The 20,129-nt window shown below is 34.7% G+C and overlaps 1 protein-coding gene across 1 annotated transcript; it reads left to right on the forward strand.

The window, feature by feature from the left end:
- The first annotated feature begins 1,775 nt into the window (after nt 1-1,775).
- Nucleotides 1,776-18,290, forward strand: LOC109061409 (transmembrane protein 164-like). Its single transcript, XM_019078517.2, has 6 exons — nt 1,776-2,797; nt 7,625-7,674; nt 13,156-13,222; nt 13,360-13,438; nt 15,279-15,379; nt 16,915-18,290. The coding sequence occupies exons 1-6, from the start codon at nt 2,360-2,362 to the stop codon at nt 17,119-17,121; spliced, it is 942 nt and encodes a 313-aa protein (XP_018934062.2). The 5' UTR covers nt 1,776-2,359; the 3' UTR covers nt 17,122-18,290.
- Nucleotides 18,291-20,129: the final 1,839 nt, after the last annotated feature.

Raw genomic sequence — 20,129 nt, forward strand, 5'->3', positions numbered from 1 at the left:
CAAAGGGGTAGTATACAGATAAAAATATTAACGGCCTGAGAACAGATCCTTGAGGAACACCTTGCTTCAGAGAGACAGTTAGGCAACTGAAAAATATGCACTAAGATGTAGAACTCTCTATCAGAGAGACAAGTGGAAAACCAAGAAAGAGCAACACCTGTGACATCTGCATATGAGAGGCGGGAGAGAAGTAAATAATGACAAATGGTTTCAAAGCCGAACTGAGCTCTAGTAATATAAGAATACAGAACACAGTTGGTCTAGTAATATAAGAATATCAGTCCTTGAAAACCCCATTTTATCAAAAATAAAATTACAATGAAAAAAAAAAAAAAAAACATTAGACAAAATATTGGACTGACTTGTCGTTACTACATTTACCACAAGGGGTCGCTTTTGAATCAATGTATCATGAATGAAATATTAGGATTGAACTTTGTAAAACGCCCCAAACACGTCTAACGTAAAAGGAATGGTCTTCTTTAATAAAAGTCAGCGTTTATGCAAATAGACTACTTAAGGACCAATGTGTGCTGCGTGTTTTAATTCATGATTCAATATGTTAAATACCAAAGCTTATCATCAGTTGTGACGAAGAATAAGAAGTGAATAAGATGAAATCATCTCAATCTTAAGCAAGGTCCTATAGCTGTTTAAACAGGTTTTAGCTAGTTTAGAAAGGATGTCACAGTTTGGACAAATCCCTTCTATAACAAGTCTGACATGACAAGGCTGAGGGAGCATCTTCTAGGACCACCAATCTAGTTTAGGCTAGTTTAAGATGTTTTTAGCCAGAATGTTAACATGTAGGTGTTTCTCTTTGAGTCTTTTTTCATTATTTTATTTTCATTTATTGTTTTAATTTAAGAGTTGCACATATTTCAGAATTGAATCAAAAATGTCTTTTGAATTCCAGCCTAGTTCCAGTTCTAGTTCCATTCTAGTAAATTTGAATTTGATGTTCATTTTCATTTTAGTTGTAAAATATATGTTGTGCTTTACAAATGAAAGTAAGTGATCGGGGTTTCTGAAAACATGAGGCTGAGTGAAAGATGACAGGTTTACAGGCAGTGCAGATTTGAATGTTATCTGCATAACAGTGGTAGCTGAAACAGGTTGATGTATAAACTGATCTAGGGGTTGTGTATAGGTAAAAATTGTAACGGTCCAAGAACAGATCCTTGAGGAACACCTTGCTTTAGAGAGACAGTAGGCAGTTTAAAAGTATGCATTGAGATGTAGACTATCTATCAGAGAGACAGGTGGTAAACCAAGAAAGAGCAACACCTGTGACACCTACATCTGAGAGGCAGGAGAGAAGTAAACAATGACAAATGGTTTTGAAGGCGAACTGAGGTCTAGTAATATGAGATTATAACATAATAAAATAATTATTTCTTATAATATATGTTAATATTTCTGGATGAACTATTCATGCAAGAAGGATACTAATTATTCCATCAAGTGGAAAGAAAACGTGTCTGTTTTTCGTTAGGCTCCTTCAGCTGTCATTGATATAGGCTAATTTATTAGCCTATTATAAGTAAAGTTTTACTCGTCTAAATCTCTTTTTTAGACGGTGCAGTGAGATTTTTTTCTGGACTAAATAGTTTATTTATTTTTATTACTCTCTTGTCAGGTAGTTTACCCTCCACTTTTTTTATTTGTGAGGTATCATTTACGAAAATGTAACCATCCCATGCACAGCGACACCAGCAGTGAGGGAGTTAACAAGTACATACTTGCGCAAAGAAGGCGGGGCCGCGCGCTCTAGTCCTTTTCCGGGAAATGAACGGGCATAACAATATGCTGCTGATGGTTTTCGCGAGAAACTAAACGCGCAGGCGTGTTGCGGGGTGGGTGGATGGATTTGGGGTCCTCGCGTGAACAGGGCGGCGTTTCTATGGTGAGGAGGTCTTTAATACGCCACATGGACCCAGACACATCGCACCCTCTGCGTCTGCTTTTATCGCGTTTTTCGGATGATACATTGCAACAGCCAGCTACATCTCTCACGTATCGGTCGTAGTCGTGTTTTTAGTAAATCTAAGGCCTCTCGGCGCTTATCAAGGGTCGCTTTGAAGCTTTCATGCAATGATCAGCTCTGGCAAGGAATATTCTGGACGCTTGTCTTAGCTGAAGAATCGGTTTCCACTCAAGACGTTACATTTGGAAATGCGTCTTCCTCCTTGAATAGCTACAACTTGACCATCTGTGTAAAATACATTGTATCATATAGGCTCTAGATCTCTCCCACAGGTGTCTTTTACATAAAGGATGTGGCTCTGATTAAACAGCTGAGGCTGTCCACCTCCTCGATCATTTCATCATTCGTTCACCCAAGACAGATTTGACGTTAATGTTTCGCCAGGAGGTCGGTGTCCTGTCTTTTATTCCGTCTTGTTCGTACCTTTTCCAATACGAGCAGAGGAACATGTCTCGGTATAATATCTACAGTCTGCTGGACTGGATGTATGGAGGGGTGGACCCTATGTTTGAGGGCAACGGAGGCCCCGAGTGCGCAGCCTTCCTCTCTCCCCGACAGAGAATATTTGAGACTCTGATCATTGTGTTCTTTTCTATCCTGGAAGTGGTGGTGGCTTTTAAAAAGATCAATGTCCCTAAAGAGGTCCGAGATGTGGGGAAAGATGGCAGGAGGAGTAAAGAAGACACCTGGGGCAAGAACCTGTTGCTTGTGGCTCTGTGCATGACTTTTGGAGTTGAGGTTGGGTTTAAGTTTGCCACAAAGACTGTCATCTACCTCCTCAATCCATGTCATGTAGTCACAATGGTGCAAGTAAGTATGTTTCTGAAAAAATCCTAAACAATATTGTGCAGATGTGATTCTGACCAATTAAGGGCTGATAACTGAAAGGCCGTGTAGTTTCAAAATCCCTTTAACAAAGCATTCAACTTCAGATTACTACTTCACTGAGCAGCATCTGAATTTAGTGAGTAGTAAATTGCTTTGGGCAAACTAGTTTTTGAACCAAAACATTGCACGGAATGTCAGTGCATGCCCTGCTAATTTAAGAAACATGTTCCTACATTGCACAGCACATATCTAGGCGCAAATCTGAACTTGTTATCATTTGTGGTTCCTCTCTGCAGTTAGCTGGCTCTCGAACATAGGAAGGAAATGAGAGCTGTCACCGCATTTAAAAAAATAGATAAGTTTCTGAGAAGGAAAAGTGTGAAATTTGTTGTGTCCCTTTTGCAGCTGTTTAAACTGATGTACAGTTTAGATGTACCAGGTGACTTAAGAGTAATCTGTTTCACATTCAGTCATATAGTGTTGACATGAAAACTCATTCAGGTGAATCTTCCAAAACATGTCTAGGTCATATTATATCCCAGAATTTAAATAAAGAAATATACTGGTCTTTAAAGGTATGCTTCACCCAAAAATGAAAATTCTGTAATTGTTTACTCACATTATGAACATCTGCACATTATGAAGCGTTGTGTAAACGCGCTGTGAAGGTCTTTTGTGCTTGTGCATCACTTCTAACGGGAATCTGGGATGGAGGGTGAGTAAAATGAATTTTCATTTTAGGGTGGAGTATCACTTTCAATATATTTAAAGCATAATGTTGGGAGCTTTGGAAATTAAGGTCTTCAAAAAAGATGTTAATTAAATAATTAAGAGTCAGCAACCAAACATCAGAACTGATATGAGCCATAAAATTAAAAGAGACTAATTTAAAAGCCAGTTGTTATTCCCAATGATTTATTTCAATTGCTGTACATTTTTTTTTTATTATTATTTTTATGATTGAAGTTGAAGGGTACAGTGAGTGTAGTACAAAGGGAGAAGATAAAAATCAATTTCTTGTTAATGGATTTAACAGTTACAAATGCAAATAAAAATACAAATTTTTTGAATGCTGTGTGCATCAGGTACAGCCATCATGATGAATATTTAAAAATTATACACGAAGGCCAGAAAGGGCTGCAGTCAAAAATATTGTATTGTGCAGGGACTGGGAGACTATAAATATAGGCTTGTAATTGACAACACTTCAGATGGTAAATTTTCTTAGTATATTTGTCCATATTAATCACTGCTGGTCTATCTCCTCGGGGCATTTGCACAAGAAAATCATATTTTATTTTTGGCAAAAATAATTAGAGGTTGTTTGGGTACAAATAACATGAACATTAACTTTGATTTCACCATAAAGATTTTAGATTTCAAAAATCAAAGTAAAGTGTATTATTTCAGTAAGAAGGAACGAGAGGCAGTGTTGTATGATGAATGTAGTCACAGTTAAAGCCATGCTTAAGCACAGTGTGCAGCTGAGTGACATTGTTCACTAATGTAGTGAGGCCTTTAGTGCCTTATTGATTTTTGAAAGCGGTTATTACATGGTAAAATTTTGAAAACACACATTTTCATTAAAGCTTACTTCAGGCAAATGCATTAAAGGGACAGTTCACCCAAAAATGAAAGTTCGTTTTACATATCCCTCAACTTGATCCAAACCCATATGAGTTGAACACAAAAGATATTTTGAAGAATGTTGGTAACTAAGTTGTTGATGGTTATATGAATACTATGAAAGCCAATGCCTACATTTTGGTAACCAATATTCTGCTAAATATCTGAGTGCATTTGTGAAGACTGAAGTATGAATATCCTTTCCATTAACAGAAGAGCCTTTGTACTTTGTGTTTGGATGTCTCATCACGGCAGTATCAAGACTTTTCATAAGAATTAAAAGTAATATCGCAGTTCAAATCTCGGTATATGCCTGGGATTAACTTAATTACAGGGAGTACTTCAAGAAAATATTTTGCTTCTAAGGGTTTCCACTGACAAAAATAAGTTTAGGAAGCCTTGACCTAGATGAATAAATGCTGTTTAAACACAGTTACAGAAAACCTAGTTACAGAATTGTTAGTTACTGTTAAATGCACCAATATACAGTAATACTATTAATAAACTAGTAATAAACGACATTTACCTACATATATTTTTATATGACAACATTTGTGAATAGTTGTGGTATTTGCAACCAAGTTATTACTGAAATATTTTCTATGCTAAAATGTTACTTAAACATTTTATCATGAATAATGGCACTCATGCAAATAATTTTGAGCAATGTAAAAAAATATTTGATATTTTAAAATAAAATAAATTATTTTAAAATAAAAAATAGTTTTTACACATTTTTAAAGAAAGTATTTTTATTAAAAAATATTTTTGTTAAAATACTTTTAATCATTAATAAAACACTGTAATAAAAAGAATACAACATGATATTATTATATATAATAATACATATCAGAAAATTGCATCTTGCAAACCTTTGGAACATCTCTCTGTCTTGATGTTATCATACTTGATAACATGCAGTTCATGGCCATTAATAAGCCAGCAGTTTGTTACTAGTTAAATAATCTTCATGTTTCAACCTATTGTCATTTTAGAGCTGCTTGACAGCAGAATTTTGATTTGTCACATATTTGATAAAGTTTGCATCATTGCTTCTATTGCTTACCCGTTTACTGTAAACACTGCTTTGAAACAATCTGAATTGTATAAAGCGCTATACAAATAAAGGTGAAGAGAAGCACAGATATTGAATCTAGCAGGCTTTAGGAAAGTTAATGGTTAAATAAGAAGCAGCATGAAATCGTCAGTGTTGCTTAATTTTATATCACTTTCTAAATCAGGTGTAAATATTTGATATATTGCCCTACTCAGGCGTAAGCTTTTTTTATTGTAACATGACAGGTTTCTGAGAAGGTGAGCCTTTCCCATAATAAGCAACTAGATAAATCCTTGCTTCATTTGCGGAGTCCAGCCCGAGATTGCCCATCTTTTATGGCATGCTATGATGCCACTCTACCAGGCTTCAAATATGCAAACTCTGCATGTGTTCTCAAGTGTAGTAACTCTATGGTTCCACTTATGTCAATAAACTTATTTGTGCAACTCTTACAGTATTTGAACAAGGTCACAGGCTTATCATTTGGTAAATATTAAAGCCGGAATAGTTGGGAATTGTAAACAGCCTTAATGGAACTCTCACACAATTTGAGTGCAAAACCAATAATAATAGTTATACACCGGGAGATGTGTGGAAAGTAACAACCTTCAGTGCATACAGAATGTAACGAAACAGCAAGAACTAAATAGCATGCTTTTAATGTAAGTACATCTTTCCTGCAAACCTTATTGTTGCAATATTTTCTCCTCTGTCTTGTGAAAAACGAACTTATTTGACAGGACACATTAGGCGGAATTACTTTAGCCTCAATAAATGCCAAATGGAGCAGCATTAAGAAGAAGACATTGATGTACAGGAGATACAAGGACTCAGTAATAAAGATAATTGCTATGTGTTGTTTGTAGGATGAGATCAATATAAGGCTCAGCAGAGTTTATTCAGCTGTTCAGTAAAACGAATAAATAAATAAAAAAAATAAAAAACTGGTTTGATGCCCAGATATCCTGAAATTTGTGTTGAATGTCAATGCCATGATCAGTTACGAGACATGAGATGGCACACCAATGATGTTTGCGTTTATTAGATTATGTGCGAACATGTGTACTTTGCATGGGCAAACACCACTCACATATTCTTCAGAAAATGTCCAAATCTAGTTTAGACTGTCATTGAATTAAATAAGCACTTAAATTCAAGGCATTCCAGTTCATTCACAGAATTCATCACTGAGTGGTTTGGATTTAAATTGCTGTTACAGTATTATCTTAATTGTTCGCTCTGCCTTAGAGTGAGCATATTACACAAGAGTGTGAATGTGTTCTCGTCCTCTTACGCAATGTCAGATTCTCCTCTAGTTTGACTCATCTGGGATAAGGATATCTGCTGACAGGATTCAGCTTCCTTCCTCCTTGTGTCCTGCTCCCAGACTGCTCTTTCTGTCCGAAGAGGGAAATCCTGGCTACCCTCCCAACAGATACTAAATCATGTCAACCTGTGATCTCATTAACCTGTTCTTAGTTGCCTTTATCACTGCTGACAGAACATTCTCACTAGTGATCAAAACACAGACTTTTTTTTATCATGAACAAATATCTCTGTAATTTGAAGTTGTTTGCAATATTTATATGAAACGAAAATATTATTAAAATTGCAAATGTTCAGTTTGATGATTTAGTTGATTTATAATGAGTTTGTTGATTTGGGAGTAGTTCTCAGTGCAACACTGAACTGGTCCAAAATGGTGTCATGTTATCTCCAGGTCTCCATTTTTCAGTTTGATTAACACTCGGCCACTGAAAATGTGATGAACTTGTTCTGATAAGATATGCATGGCTTGGCGCTTGCTCAAAAGATTGCATTTATATACCACCATTACCTACGGTACACAGTACGTGACAATGAACAGAGCCCTCATTTACAGCAGTTCTAATGGCTTGAATTAGCGGCCTTCTCTTTGCAGCAATGGCTGTTCTGTTCTATTTTAAGAGTCGTATTTCAGTATTTATTTGGAATTGCTGTCCTCTTGTTGACTTAGTAAAATTTCTGTTATCATTTACTCACTCTCATGTCTAGTAGTTTGCATTACTAGTTTCCCTGCTTGATGTAATATCTGCTTTGTTCAAAGAAGTCATTGTTATTGAGCATTATCACTTTATCTTTTGCAGATCTTCCTGCTTGCATGCCCCCCTTGTAAAACTGCTATGGTTATCTTTAGGTAAGTACTCAGTAACAGGCTGCACTGCAGCTAGCTGTGAGATTTCTTGTCACCTTCACGTCTTCATGCTCAGTTTAAGTCTAGTGACAGTAAATACTATAGTGTTTGGCCTCTTCAGCATATGAGGAATGCAAACCTATGCATATCACCAGACTCTTCCTAAAATAGCCTTTCAACACCTTTTCTGTGAATGCTTAGGGTACTCATGAGCAGTGTTGGGGGTAATGCATTACAAGTTACATAATCAGATTACTTTTTCCAAGTAACTAATAAAGTAGCACATTACTTTTTGATTTACAAGAAAATATCCAAGTGAGTGCAGAGGCGTTGGGTTCGCTGTGTAAATATGCGGGTTACTGTAGGGGTCTATGCATTTAGTCATCTCTTCTGCACAAAAACACATTCAGTATTTTTCAAAAAGAAAAAAAAAAAAAACAGAGTGAAATGCAAACTCAGAATTTGATGCAAACCTGCAATGATTAAATGTTGACACAAAAATGAGACCTGCAGCTTATTCTGTTCATTTTTGGTGTGAAAGGGCTTTTTACATTTGCCAAAAACTGATTGTTTTTATATTAAAAACAAACAAGCAAGCCCATACCATATGAGGAAAAAGTGACGCAAAAATAGCATAATACATTACTTTCCATAATAATTAACTAAGTAACAATTAGTTTCTTATATACATGTAAAAATCAGATGTTACCAGGATTGTGTGTATATATGTGACCCTGGACCTCAAAATCAGTCTTAAGTGTTAATTTTTTAAAATAAAAAAATAAATTTATACATAATCTGAAAGCTGACTAAATAATCTTTCCATTGATATATGGTTTGTTATGATAGGAAAATATTTGGCTGAGATACAACTATTTGAAAATCTGGAATCTGAGGGTGCAAAAAAAAAAAAAATCTAAATATTGAGAAAATCACCTTTAAAGTTGTCCAAATGAAGTTCTTAGCAATGCATATTAATAAACAAAAATTAAGTTTTGATATTTTTACGGTTGTAAATTTACAAAATATCTTCATGGAACATGATCTTTACTTAATATCCTAATGATTTTTGGCATAAAAGAAAAATCTATAATTTTGACCCTTACAATGTTGTTTTTTTTTTTTTGGCTATTGCTACAAATATACCCCAGCGACTTAAGAATCATCAAGGAATCCTGAAAAAAGTATCACAGTTTCCAAAAAAAAAAATAAATAAATTTGGAAGCACAACTGTTAATAATTCTAATAATAAACCAGCATATTAGAATGATTTCTGAAGGATCATGAGACACTTTATACTGGAATAATTTCTGATGGAAATTCAGTTTTGCATCACAGAAATAAATTATATTTTAAAGTATAGATATTAAAATATAAACCATTATTTTATATTGTAATACCATTTTGCAAGATTACTGTTTTTTTCTCTGTATTTTTGATCAAATAAATGCAGCCTTGATGAGCAGAAGAGACTTCTTTAAAAAAAACATTACAAGTCTTACATTACAAGATACAAAACTTATTACCAATATTTGACATATCAATAACTCACAGAGCCTATGTGTGTGTGTGTGTGTGTGTGTCTGTGTGTGTGTGTGTGTGTGTGTGTGTGTGTGTGTGTGTGTAGTATATAGTAGGTAGTTGTTAGTTGACCAATCTGAAGGATTTGTGACATATCAATAACTCATAGAGCCTATTGCTCTATAATCAACACAAGGATGACACAAGTGTAATAAAAGGGATTTCATCAACAAAATGATAGACGAGAGTAACTAACAACTACTAGATGGATATCATGAAAGGATAAAGTGCAGAAGATTAAAAATGCATGTGACTGAGTTGGATGTTACTATAGCATTTACTGTACATATTTTCTTATCGATAAGATAAAGTGTAGTTTCTCTGGAAGTAATGAACCTTATTCTGGATTCATGTTTCATCTGAAAGCAAACGGCATCTGTTAGTTTTCCACAAATGCCTGATCACATCAAAATGAAACAATTCTTGAGATACAGGAATCATTTCTGTTGACATGACTAACTTGGCGCTAGATCAGTATTGTATAAAGTTATATATAAATGAACATGATTTGATAATTAACATTATACCACATGTTATAAGTAGTGAACAATTGCTATGATGTATGCTCGCTAATATGAAATCCTAAACATAAGCCCTTTTGTAAATCCTTTGTAATTTTAACAGAGCGTTGCTAATGTCCCTGTTTTGACTTAGTGACAGGGTGAGGCTGAATTCCTCACAGGAGCTGTTAATGTCCTGAATGTGAGACATACTGAATTGGTAATGTCACCAGATGGCAATAAATTATAAACAACCCCAGAGATGACCTGAATTTTACATTCATCTCATTATAAATTGATTTCTTTCTAAACGAATCACATGAGCTTTGATTCCTTGTTTCTACATTTTAATGTGAAAAACTACTTGCAAAACTTTGTTTTTTGGAGATGCTTGCGACTTTAGTGACTGCTTTTCAGAACAGATTGTGACTCTCAACTCTCAACAGAGTTATCAACATAACTGATATTCAAAATGGTAAGCGCTGCTGCTTTGTTTATGTTTTGTATATCTGTGCGTATCTTGTATAACTTCTATATCCTTGTTTCGTTTTTTTTTCTTTTGAATGTCCGCCACAATGAAAGCTCAATGGTTTAATGTTTGAATGCAAAGACATTAAGACAGTCATACATGTTAGTATTGTAAGTTTGCTAAATTTTTGAAATATTTTTGAAATATTCCCAGTTTTGGAATTTGCAGGAATTAGAGGAAATTGATTGGAAATTTGGGGTAATTTATATCAAATACAAAATTAAATGTGACCCTGGAGCACAAAAGCAGTCTTAAGTCTCTGGGGTATATTTGTAGCAATAGACAAAAATACATTGAATGGGTCAAAATTATTAATTTTTATTTTATGCCAAAAATTATTAGGATATTCATTAAAGATCATGTTACATGAATATATTTTGTAAATTTCGTACTGTAAATATATTAGAACTTAATTTTTGATTAGTAATATGCATTGCTAAAGACTTCATTTGGACAACTTTAAAGATGATTTTCTCAATATTTAGATATATTTTTTTGCACTCTCAGATTCCAGATTTTCAAATAGTTATATCTCAGCCAAATATTGTACTCCTAACAAACCATACATCAATGGAAAGCTTATTTATTCATCTTTCAGATGATGTATACACCTCAATTTCGAAAAATTGACCCTTATTACTGGTTTTGTGGTCCAGGGTCACAAATATAAAAAGGTCCCATTAAAAATGTCAGTTGGCATTGTCGAATAAGATTAGAAAAAAAGCTGGTAAAAACACTAATGCAGTGCCATTCACAGATATATGAATAGCTAAACAATGGGAAGATTATGAAATGGTCAAATTGTTTCACAAATAAGCCAGAGTTATTTCTCAGTGCATCAACATTACACAGGCAGCATGGACATTCACTGACAGAAGACAGTGCATTTTATTTGGCCCCGCAATCACCTGGTTGCAAAATATACATCTTAAGTGTGTCAAAACCAAACAACCCAAAGGTATGAATCTAGCCATATTTAGAAGCCGAGACTAAAATCAGAATGAACGTTTATCTTCATAGACAGTTGCCTTTTAAAGCAGCATCCTAACTGTAACTGAATCTGATCAGTTATCGAATGCTCTACATAGGCAGCAGCAAGTGTCATACAAATAGCACTCCTCATGCAATGTGCATGGACACAGTTCACTTCTATCCACTTTATTTTTAACAAGAGCGAGCATGGGCATTTTTTAAATGAGTGCGCAAGGCTTCAGGTGTCAGCCACTTCCACTTATTTTAGCTGTGCAGAAACAGTAAACTGGCCCAGATCGCAACATCAAGCAGCAGTTTAACTGGTATCTGGTATCTTTATGGTATCTGTTTAACAGAATCTGGGAGTTCCCAGTGGGCCACTAATGTGTAGAATTTGTAGAACTCGTTGAAGCCGCTACCCAATTTTTCTAATCCAAAGCTTGACCATGCTGGGGAAAGATGAGAGTCATTATCTGGCAGGCAGTCATATATCCAGCATTTTCAGTGCTGACTAATCTAAACGCCTTTAATTGGCCATTGCATTCATAAGCTCAACAGAAATGTTTGTGATTGATCATAATGCTCAGCGGTACATAAATAATGCATAAAAAGCAATCTGATGCAACCTGCAGATCTTAATGTGTCAGTAGTGAACTGATACTTTTCATTCATTTTCACATTGCATTTTAATCATGACAGCCATAATTTTTTAGTGTAATTGTGCAGGGGCAATTTTTGCCCATTTGTCTTGAATTTGTGCCACATTTTTGTTCATTTTGGTGGCATTTTTGCCAAAAGCCAGCATTAATTTCTAACCCTGCTCTGCAGTCATTGGCTATCATGACCAAACAGTCAAGTCAAGTCACCTTTAAGCACTTTATACGAAACAGCTTGTGTCAAAGCAGTTTTACAGTGATGAACAGGAAAATAGTGTGTCGATAATGCAAGAGGACTGATGTATTTTTCCGCTGTGCCTATTCAAAAGTTTGATTGCAGAATGTTTGCTTAATAAGTTTACTATATCGTTTGTTATTTATATGTATATTCTTGTTAAAAAAAAAAGAGGGTATTAAACTCTTGGACTGAAAATGAGCCCCACTCTGGCCCTGTTTGTTTATCATATTATGTAAATTCATTATTGTATTGATAAACACACTTAGTTCGTAGTGCATTTAGTTTTACCATTTACAGCACTTTGTAATTCTTCTAGTTATGGCTGTGAATGAAACTGAAGTCTTTCAGATTAATAGGTCTATCGGTAAAACCATTTATCTTTCTATATGGTCACACTTTATTTAAAGGTCCAATATTCACTATTAACAAACCATTAACTATGACTTTTGCCTCAATAAGCTACCAATTTACTGCTTAATAATAGTAAAGTAATTGTTAGGTATGTAGAATATAGCCAAGCAGAATTTGTGCTTTATAGTACTAATATAAAGCCAATGTGTTATTAATAGGCATGCAAATAAGCAACTAGTTAATAGTGAGAATAGTGTATAAGTTTATATTGTTTATTTCCACTGACACATATTATTCAGTACTGCATGAATTAGACATGTATATTTAAGTAAATATTAGTGTGTATACATCACCATTTTTCATTTCATACCATCAACTTAAATGTATATTTTAAGGGATTCCTTCTCTGTGCAGGATGCATATATTGTTGCTTTAAGGCAGCATATGATGAATAGGTTTGTTTTTGATAGAAGTATTTTTTACAGTTACCTTTGACCTATTATAGCTTCATGTTCTGAATGATATCTCAGTTCAATGACATTGCTTTGTCAGTTTAAAAGACAATGTCAGTGTTTTCCCTTGTTCAGTTGATATTTAGATCCTGTACTTTTGTTTTAGAAATATTGTTGCTGTGAGCTTTTTATTTTTCGTTTCGAAGCTTCAGGTCCATATGCTGAACGGAGCCCTTCTAGCTCTTCTCTTCCCAGTAGTCAACACTCGACTGGTGAGTATGTTCCCATCTCTAGTATTTATAATTGAGCTAAGCGCTCTGTTCATAATGCTGACACCAAATAAGGCTGGAACATGTATGTTTTGTTTCTAAACATACTCTTTTTTTTTTTTTTTTGTCTCCCATCACAGCTTCCGTTTGAGAAGGAGATCTATTATATTCAGCACTCCATGCTGTATCTTGTGCCAGTCTACCTCTTCAGAAAAGGAGGTGAGTTTCTGAAGTTTGGGCAAACAGTCATAGTGCTGGAGCTTTTGCCGCACATCATCGTATCTGCCACCGTCCACGTGCACAAAATCATTTCAGCTTCCACGCTGACACGTTTCACTGTTGAAATCAGTGCTGTTATTTATAGAGCTCAGTTGTGAAATGCCAGTTATGACACTTCACATGCCCTGAGTCAAGTATATGTCAGAACACGATGACGCTCAGAGAGAAAAGAGTAAACCCATAGTGTCATCTAATGTTCAGAAGGGATTACTACAGCTCCTCATTGGCCTAAATAAACTTGATAAGAACAATTGTTAGCGTTTCTAATGTTTATTTATTTTTTTTTATTTTTTTTTTGAGTAATTATAAGAATGTGCCCTTAAGTAGAGTACAGGGAGAAACAAAATATGTTTCAACAGGGGGCAAGGTTTGTGTATCACTGCAAAAAAAAAAAAAAAAAAAATTATATAAATATTGATTTTCATATTTAGCATTTTTGCCTTGTTTCCCTGGACAAATATCTAAACATTCTTGAATCTAGATATATATTTACTTAGGAAGCAAAATGACTTCAAATATTAAGCCTTGTTTTCTGAAAAATGTATCCAAATTTTGTTAGTTTTTGCTTAAAACAAGAAAAATATTTGCCAGTGGGGTAAGAAAAAATAATTTTGACTCAAAAAGGAAAAACAAGATCATTTTTTTCACCCCACTGGCAGATTATTATTATTTATTATTTTCTAGATTCAAGAATGTTTAGATATTTATAATGGAAAAAAACAAGACAAAAATACTGAATAAAAGCTTTTTTTTTTTTTTTTTTTTTTTTTTTTTTTGCAGTGTAACTAGACAATTAATCATCTGTATAATGTCTAGTCAAACTTTTTAGCTAATTCTAGCCAAGAACTGACCAAAACTGGGCTGAAATGATTTATGTAATGGAATAAAGCAGATTATCCACAATAATAATACAGGTATTCATTATGCTCGACACAGACAAATTTAAAGGTCTTAAATTTAAAGGGTTTAATGCTTGCAAGTAAAGAAATGAATAGAAGTGTTGTAATTTGACTTCCGTCATGCGAAGTAAAATTATTAACATTAATATTATTTAATATTTATTTTAATGTTACAGTGCAGTTGTATTACTATGGAATTGTATTACTGTAGAAGTCCCCTTGTAGTGTGCATTCACTGCTAAATTGGATCATTTTATATATAGTTTTGCATATGCAAAATAATGATTCATCATTTAATATATTATTAAGAAAAATAAATAGAAACATTTGCAAATTTAGTTGTAATAGCATTTTTATAGTAAAATCCCGAAAATTTTATTTTTGGTAAATATGTAAATCATTCATTCTTAAATATAAAAGGGTATTATTAATAAAATATTACATTAAATATTTAGTTGCATAGAAGAATCAGTCCGGAAGATACAGGCCTATATTTTATTTGAAAGGATATCATGATCAGATTGAATGATTCTCCTTATTCTTCAACAGGTTATGATTAATAACGTATACGTTTAAGATGCACATGTAATTTATGGGAATAATATATAATTCCCTGATTTTTAACCTTTTAATCTTATCTCACCCTATAATGCTCAAGTCTTGTGGTGATATTTTTGAAACACTATTGTTTATTCAGGTGCATTGTCTCGCCCCCATTGTAAGTGCTTTCCTGCAATAACAGTTTAGTTTGTTTGTTTGAAGGGCGAGTTGAAATTCTGTGTGGTGACAGATGCAGCTTTACCTCTGCTGAACCCAGCATATTCCTTTAAAAGAAACTCCACATGCATCTTAAAGACTGTGTCATGTGTTTCGTTTGTCAGGTGTGTATAAGCCAGAGCCGCTCGGAGACATGTGGTGGGCACTGCTGTCCTCGGGCATCCTCTTCCTCTACCACTTTGTGTTCCTCCAGGGCCTTGGAATGGTACGACAATCAAACACTATTGTGGAAATCAGAATAACATACTAGTATTCTACTTTGTATTTCAGCCATGCAAATATGGAAGAAATAGAAAGAGTTGGAATCTTGTGACTGTGTTAGAAATGGAATGCTAGCATGCTACTTACTGTGTAGTATACACTGCATGCTTCCCACTGTGTTTAAGTGAAACGGTAGACATTGTTCTACAACATTTCACTGCTTTGTCACATGACCTCATAGCATTGTGTTTTTAAGTGGTACAGTAAGCAGTACATTACGCAGCGCAAATTCAATGGCATTTTTCTACAGCTTTTATTGAAGTTAAGTTTATATATGGAAGCCCATTTCTGCCACTGAAAAATAAATTTAAAAAAAGGTTATTGCAACTTTTTCTCATCATTCAGACTTTTTATTCTCGCAATTGTTTTTTTTTTTAGGGGAGGGGGGGGGAGGGGTCAGAATAGCAAGATGTAAACTCGTAATTGTGAGAAAAAAGTCAGAATAGGGTGATTTAAACTCATAATTGCGAGAGAGAAAAAAAGCCAGATTTGTGAGATATACTGTATAAACTTGCAATTGCAAGAAAATAGTCTTTTTGTCCTCAGAATTGGACTTTATAACTCACAATTGTGAGTTTATATCCCACAATTAGTCAGAATTTTCTAATTGTGAGAAAAAAAACGCAGAATTTCGAGGAAAAAAATTCTGAATTGCGAGATATAAACAATTGCAAGAAAAAAAGTAAGAATTCCAAGAACTAAACCTTGAACTTGCAATTGTGAAAAAACAAAGTATATACTGTATCTTGCAATTCTGACTTTATTTCTCACAACTGTGAGTTTATATGATGAAAGTCTGAGAAAAAAGTCAGACTGACTCGTTAGGTGATTTTTAGCATTAAAAACATAAAAACATAAAAAACCAGTCTTAAGTGTCAGTTTTTCGAAATTGAGATTTATACATCATCTGAAAGATGAATAAATAAGCTTTCCATTGATGTATGGTTTGTTATGATAGAGCAATATTTGGCCAAGATGCAACTATTTGAAAATCTGGAATCTGAGGGTGCAAAAAAAAATCTAAATATTGAGAAAATCGCCTTTAAAGTTGTCCAGATGAATTCTTAACAATGCATATTACTAATCAGAAATTAAATTTTGATATATTAATGGTAGGAAATTTACTAAATATCTTCATGGAACATGATCTTTAGGTTAACATCCTAATGATTTTTGGCATAAAAGAAAAATCGATAATTTTTTGCTAAAAATATTACCCCAGAGACTTAAGACTGCTTTTGTGCTCCAGGGTCACAAATAGTGATGGACTGGGTCAGAGCATCTTCAGATTGGCAGGTCTTGTGGGGTGAAGTCTGCATAGCCACAGACTGATGATGGTGCCCATGATGACCCGTCCATCGTCGAAAACACTTACAGGGCCAGATTTACTAAACAGGGCATTTTATGCATATGCATGTTTTGCTTTAGTTATTGTGGCCCTATGCTAACTCTTGAATCTTGTATTTTGCTTCTCACCAGTTGACAGAAGTGAATCTGAATAACATGCTGTGTCCTGCTGTCTCGGACCCCTTCTATGGACCATGGTACCGAGTGTGGGCGACGGGGCACCAGACTGCCCTGACGTTAGTGCACGGCAAGGCTCTGACCATCCTCTCGCAGCACACCGCTCCCATGTGCCGCTATTTACTGGATATAGCATGTCTACGCAACAAAAAGTTGGACTAGTGTTTTTATCAGCAGTCTTACATGGACAAAACCTCAACTGGAACTTGTCCAGCATCCCTAGACAAAAGTGTAGTACATAGAAATATACAACTTTTGTTCTTCTGTTTGTTTGGTCCAAAGCTGGATCGTTAGATTGAAAGACTGTTTTAACACCATAGGAGCAGGACTCGAGCAACATTAACCTTGCCTTGTTTTTTTAGCTTTAGTGTTTGGCAAAATGAACACTCACTGAACTCAGAACACGTGTAACCTTTCTTCTCAAGTTGCCTTCTTTAGTTACACTCAACAGGGGGCCAACCCAGTTCCTTTTACTCGTTTGCCGAATAGCTGATGTGTGGTTATAAACGCTGCATGTCCTTGCTCGAGACTGTCACAATATGACATTTTGTTAATATTGTAGATCTGTTGTGGAAAGTGTAAATGTAGTGGTACTGTATGTCTAAGAGTGTTTCCAGCCCATGGCAGTCTCTTTCTTTTGTCTGTAAATAGAACTAGTTTTAGCTTAAGCTATTAGCTGTGGTCACATCCGCAAAATATTTTCTGTTGGCTTAAAGTGTCCGTTTGATTCCATTTGCTATTTGATCAAGTACACACACCCTCTACTGATGATATGATTGAAGGGAATGGACAGCGTTCTAATATAGCAATTTGAACATTCTTTGTAGAATGACCATTTTAAATATTATTTTTCTGTTTTTATTTGTTCAACTGAGATACTCTTTAGATGTTTCTTATTGGGGGAAGTTAAAACGGTTCTTTTCCCTTCATTTTTTTTTTTTTTTAACAATCTCAGTAATAAGCTAAACACAATTATCTAGAAATGGGTGAATAACCACACACACAAACAATTCCAATATGTAGTCAAATGAAGGAAAAATAAGTTCTGTTAGCAGCTACATGAAGGCTGCATCTCTTGTTCAGTCCCAGAAACTGCTCTGTTTCTTCAAGCCTAGTCAGTTGTTTGCATGTCAAGCCCAGAAACTAAGATTTGCTGAATCATTTTGTGGCTGTTGCAGTCGTGTAAGAAATGCCAGTTTGAGCATTCTAATGAATTATGGGATCACTCTCATTTCAATGTAACTTGACTGAACGGGAAACCTGTCTGTCTTGGTGTCATTTTTGTATATATGTTTTTATGGTCTATATTAAAAGTCTTCTCCAACATGTAACATTGATGAAAATTGTCTTGGTTTATCAAAAAAAAAAAACAAAAAAAAAAAGGTCTGTGAAGCATAAAAAGACACCCGATGCTTCTTTCAGAATTTATTTTTATTGGATAAATGATTTAAAAGGTAATAACAATAATGTTTTAAAACTACATTATCATTGCCACAGCCATAGCTCACATACCCACATATAACCCATCTGTTTGCCAACCCGACCCACCCCCCCACCCAACACATTATTTTTTTTGTGTAGATTTTGTCATTTTTGTCTTTTTTTTGGAGCCATACTACCATATTCATAATAAATGCCCATTTCAAGTCTCATCACACTAACAGCAATTCAGTGGGGTAAAGGATCTAGTTCTACAGGGGTGTTGTTTTTCTGTTTTTTTTTTTTTTCCTTTTTTTTTCGCCAGGTCGTTACTTTAACAATTTAAAGTTCTGAAAAGAAGAGTCAAAACTGAAGAACAAACAAAAAGTGCTGACATATGGGGCTACACCAGGCAATCCCGATGCCGGCAATGACAACACTGCAAGCTGTCAGTCATCGAAGGGCGCGTTCAAAACCCATCTTCTTAAAGTTCCAGAACATTGAAAACCACTAAAATAATTTAGAAACTAGGTCCAAAATATATTTTTTTTTTTTAAAAGAATTAACTCGATATACAAAAACAGTCATTGTGTTTACTTTTTTTTACATTTCTTATATTTTTTTTACAAAAAACTTTTCAAACAAATTTATTGTAGTTCTTACATTTTTTTTTTATCATCATCATCATCATTATTATTAGTTATACTTTTTTTCCCCCATATCTATCAGTGCGATTGTATGCCAGTGCAGCTACTGGGTCCAGAGTAAAGAAAAGAGGCATTTTTTTTTCTTCTTTAAATGGCATTTAAAAATAAGAATTAACTCATCTTTTGTATAAAGTATAACTGCTGGTCTTAGGAAAAAAACATTAAGAAACCCATAAATCTAAGAGGCACGCTATGGGGTTTTCCTTCTTTACAAAAAATATAATAATAATAATAATAACAACAACGATGAAAACAGAACCAAAAAAAAAAAGTGCAACCTAGTATTACGGTCATTGACACCGTGCAAGGTCTCAAAGACAGCTACAATGAAAATTCATTGAACTTAGGTAGCTAAAATCCTAAAACAACATTAGAAATTGTACAAAAAAAAAAAACACACAGAAACAAAGACATTTCTCTTGCAGGGAAGTTTTTTGGAAGGACAGGAAGGCAGGTCTGTAGAGCAGCATTTGGACATGGCTGGAGGCATCTTTGGTTCGGTTGAACACACAAAGGTAACATGAGCCAAACGACGATGGGTTCGACAGCGAGCGCGAAGCTCGTCCGCAGGTGTTACAACCCAACATTTATGCCTAAATGAGCATTTGCTATACATACCAAACACTAATCCCAGTTGTGATGACTGAAATGACAGAAACTCAAAGACGACATAGCGTGAAATTGGTTTTTGAACTCATCTTTGAGCAATGTAAATGCAGGTCGGGTACTGAGAGTTTCAACAGTGTTCAAATGTGCCTGGGATTGCGAATGTCTTCAAAGTGCATGTTCAAACTACTCTAGGAAACATGAAAATACTTTGATCCATTTGCAGTCTTTGCACAAAAAAACGAATTTGCAAAACTTAAAATGTACAGATGTATCTGATAGAACCAAAAAACGAAAGAACCGACGTGTCTGAACACACAGTGTCGCTCGCAACCGAATGAACCGATGATAATTGAACGAATGTTGTTAGCAAAGTAAATTCAGCACATCATTATCGCTGTAGTTTTGGCCATATTTAGGCGACGGCGTTCAGCTAGT

The sequence above is a fragment of the Cyprinus carpio genome, chromosome B21 (assembly GCF_018340385.1).
Source record: "Cyprinus carpio isolate SPL01 chromosome B21, ASM1834038v1, whole genome shotgun sequence".
In the NCBI taxonomy this organism is placed as follows: Eukaryota; Metazoa; Chordata; class Actinopteri; order Cypriniformes; family Cyprinidae; genus Cyprinus; species Cyprinus carpio.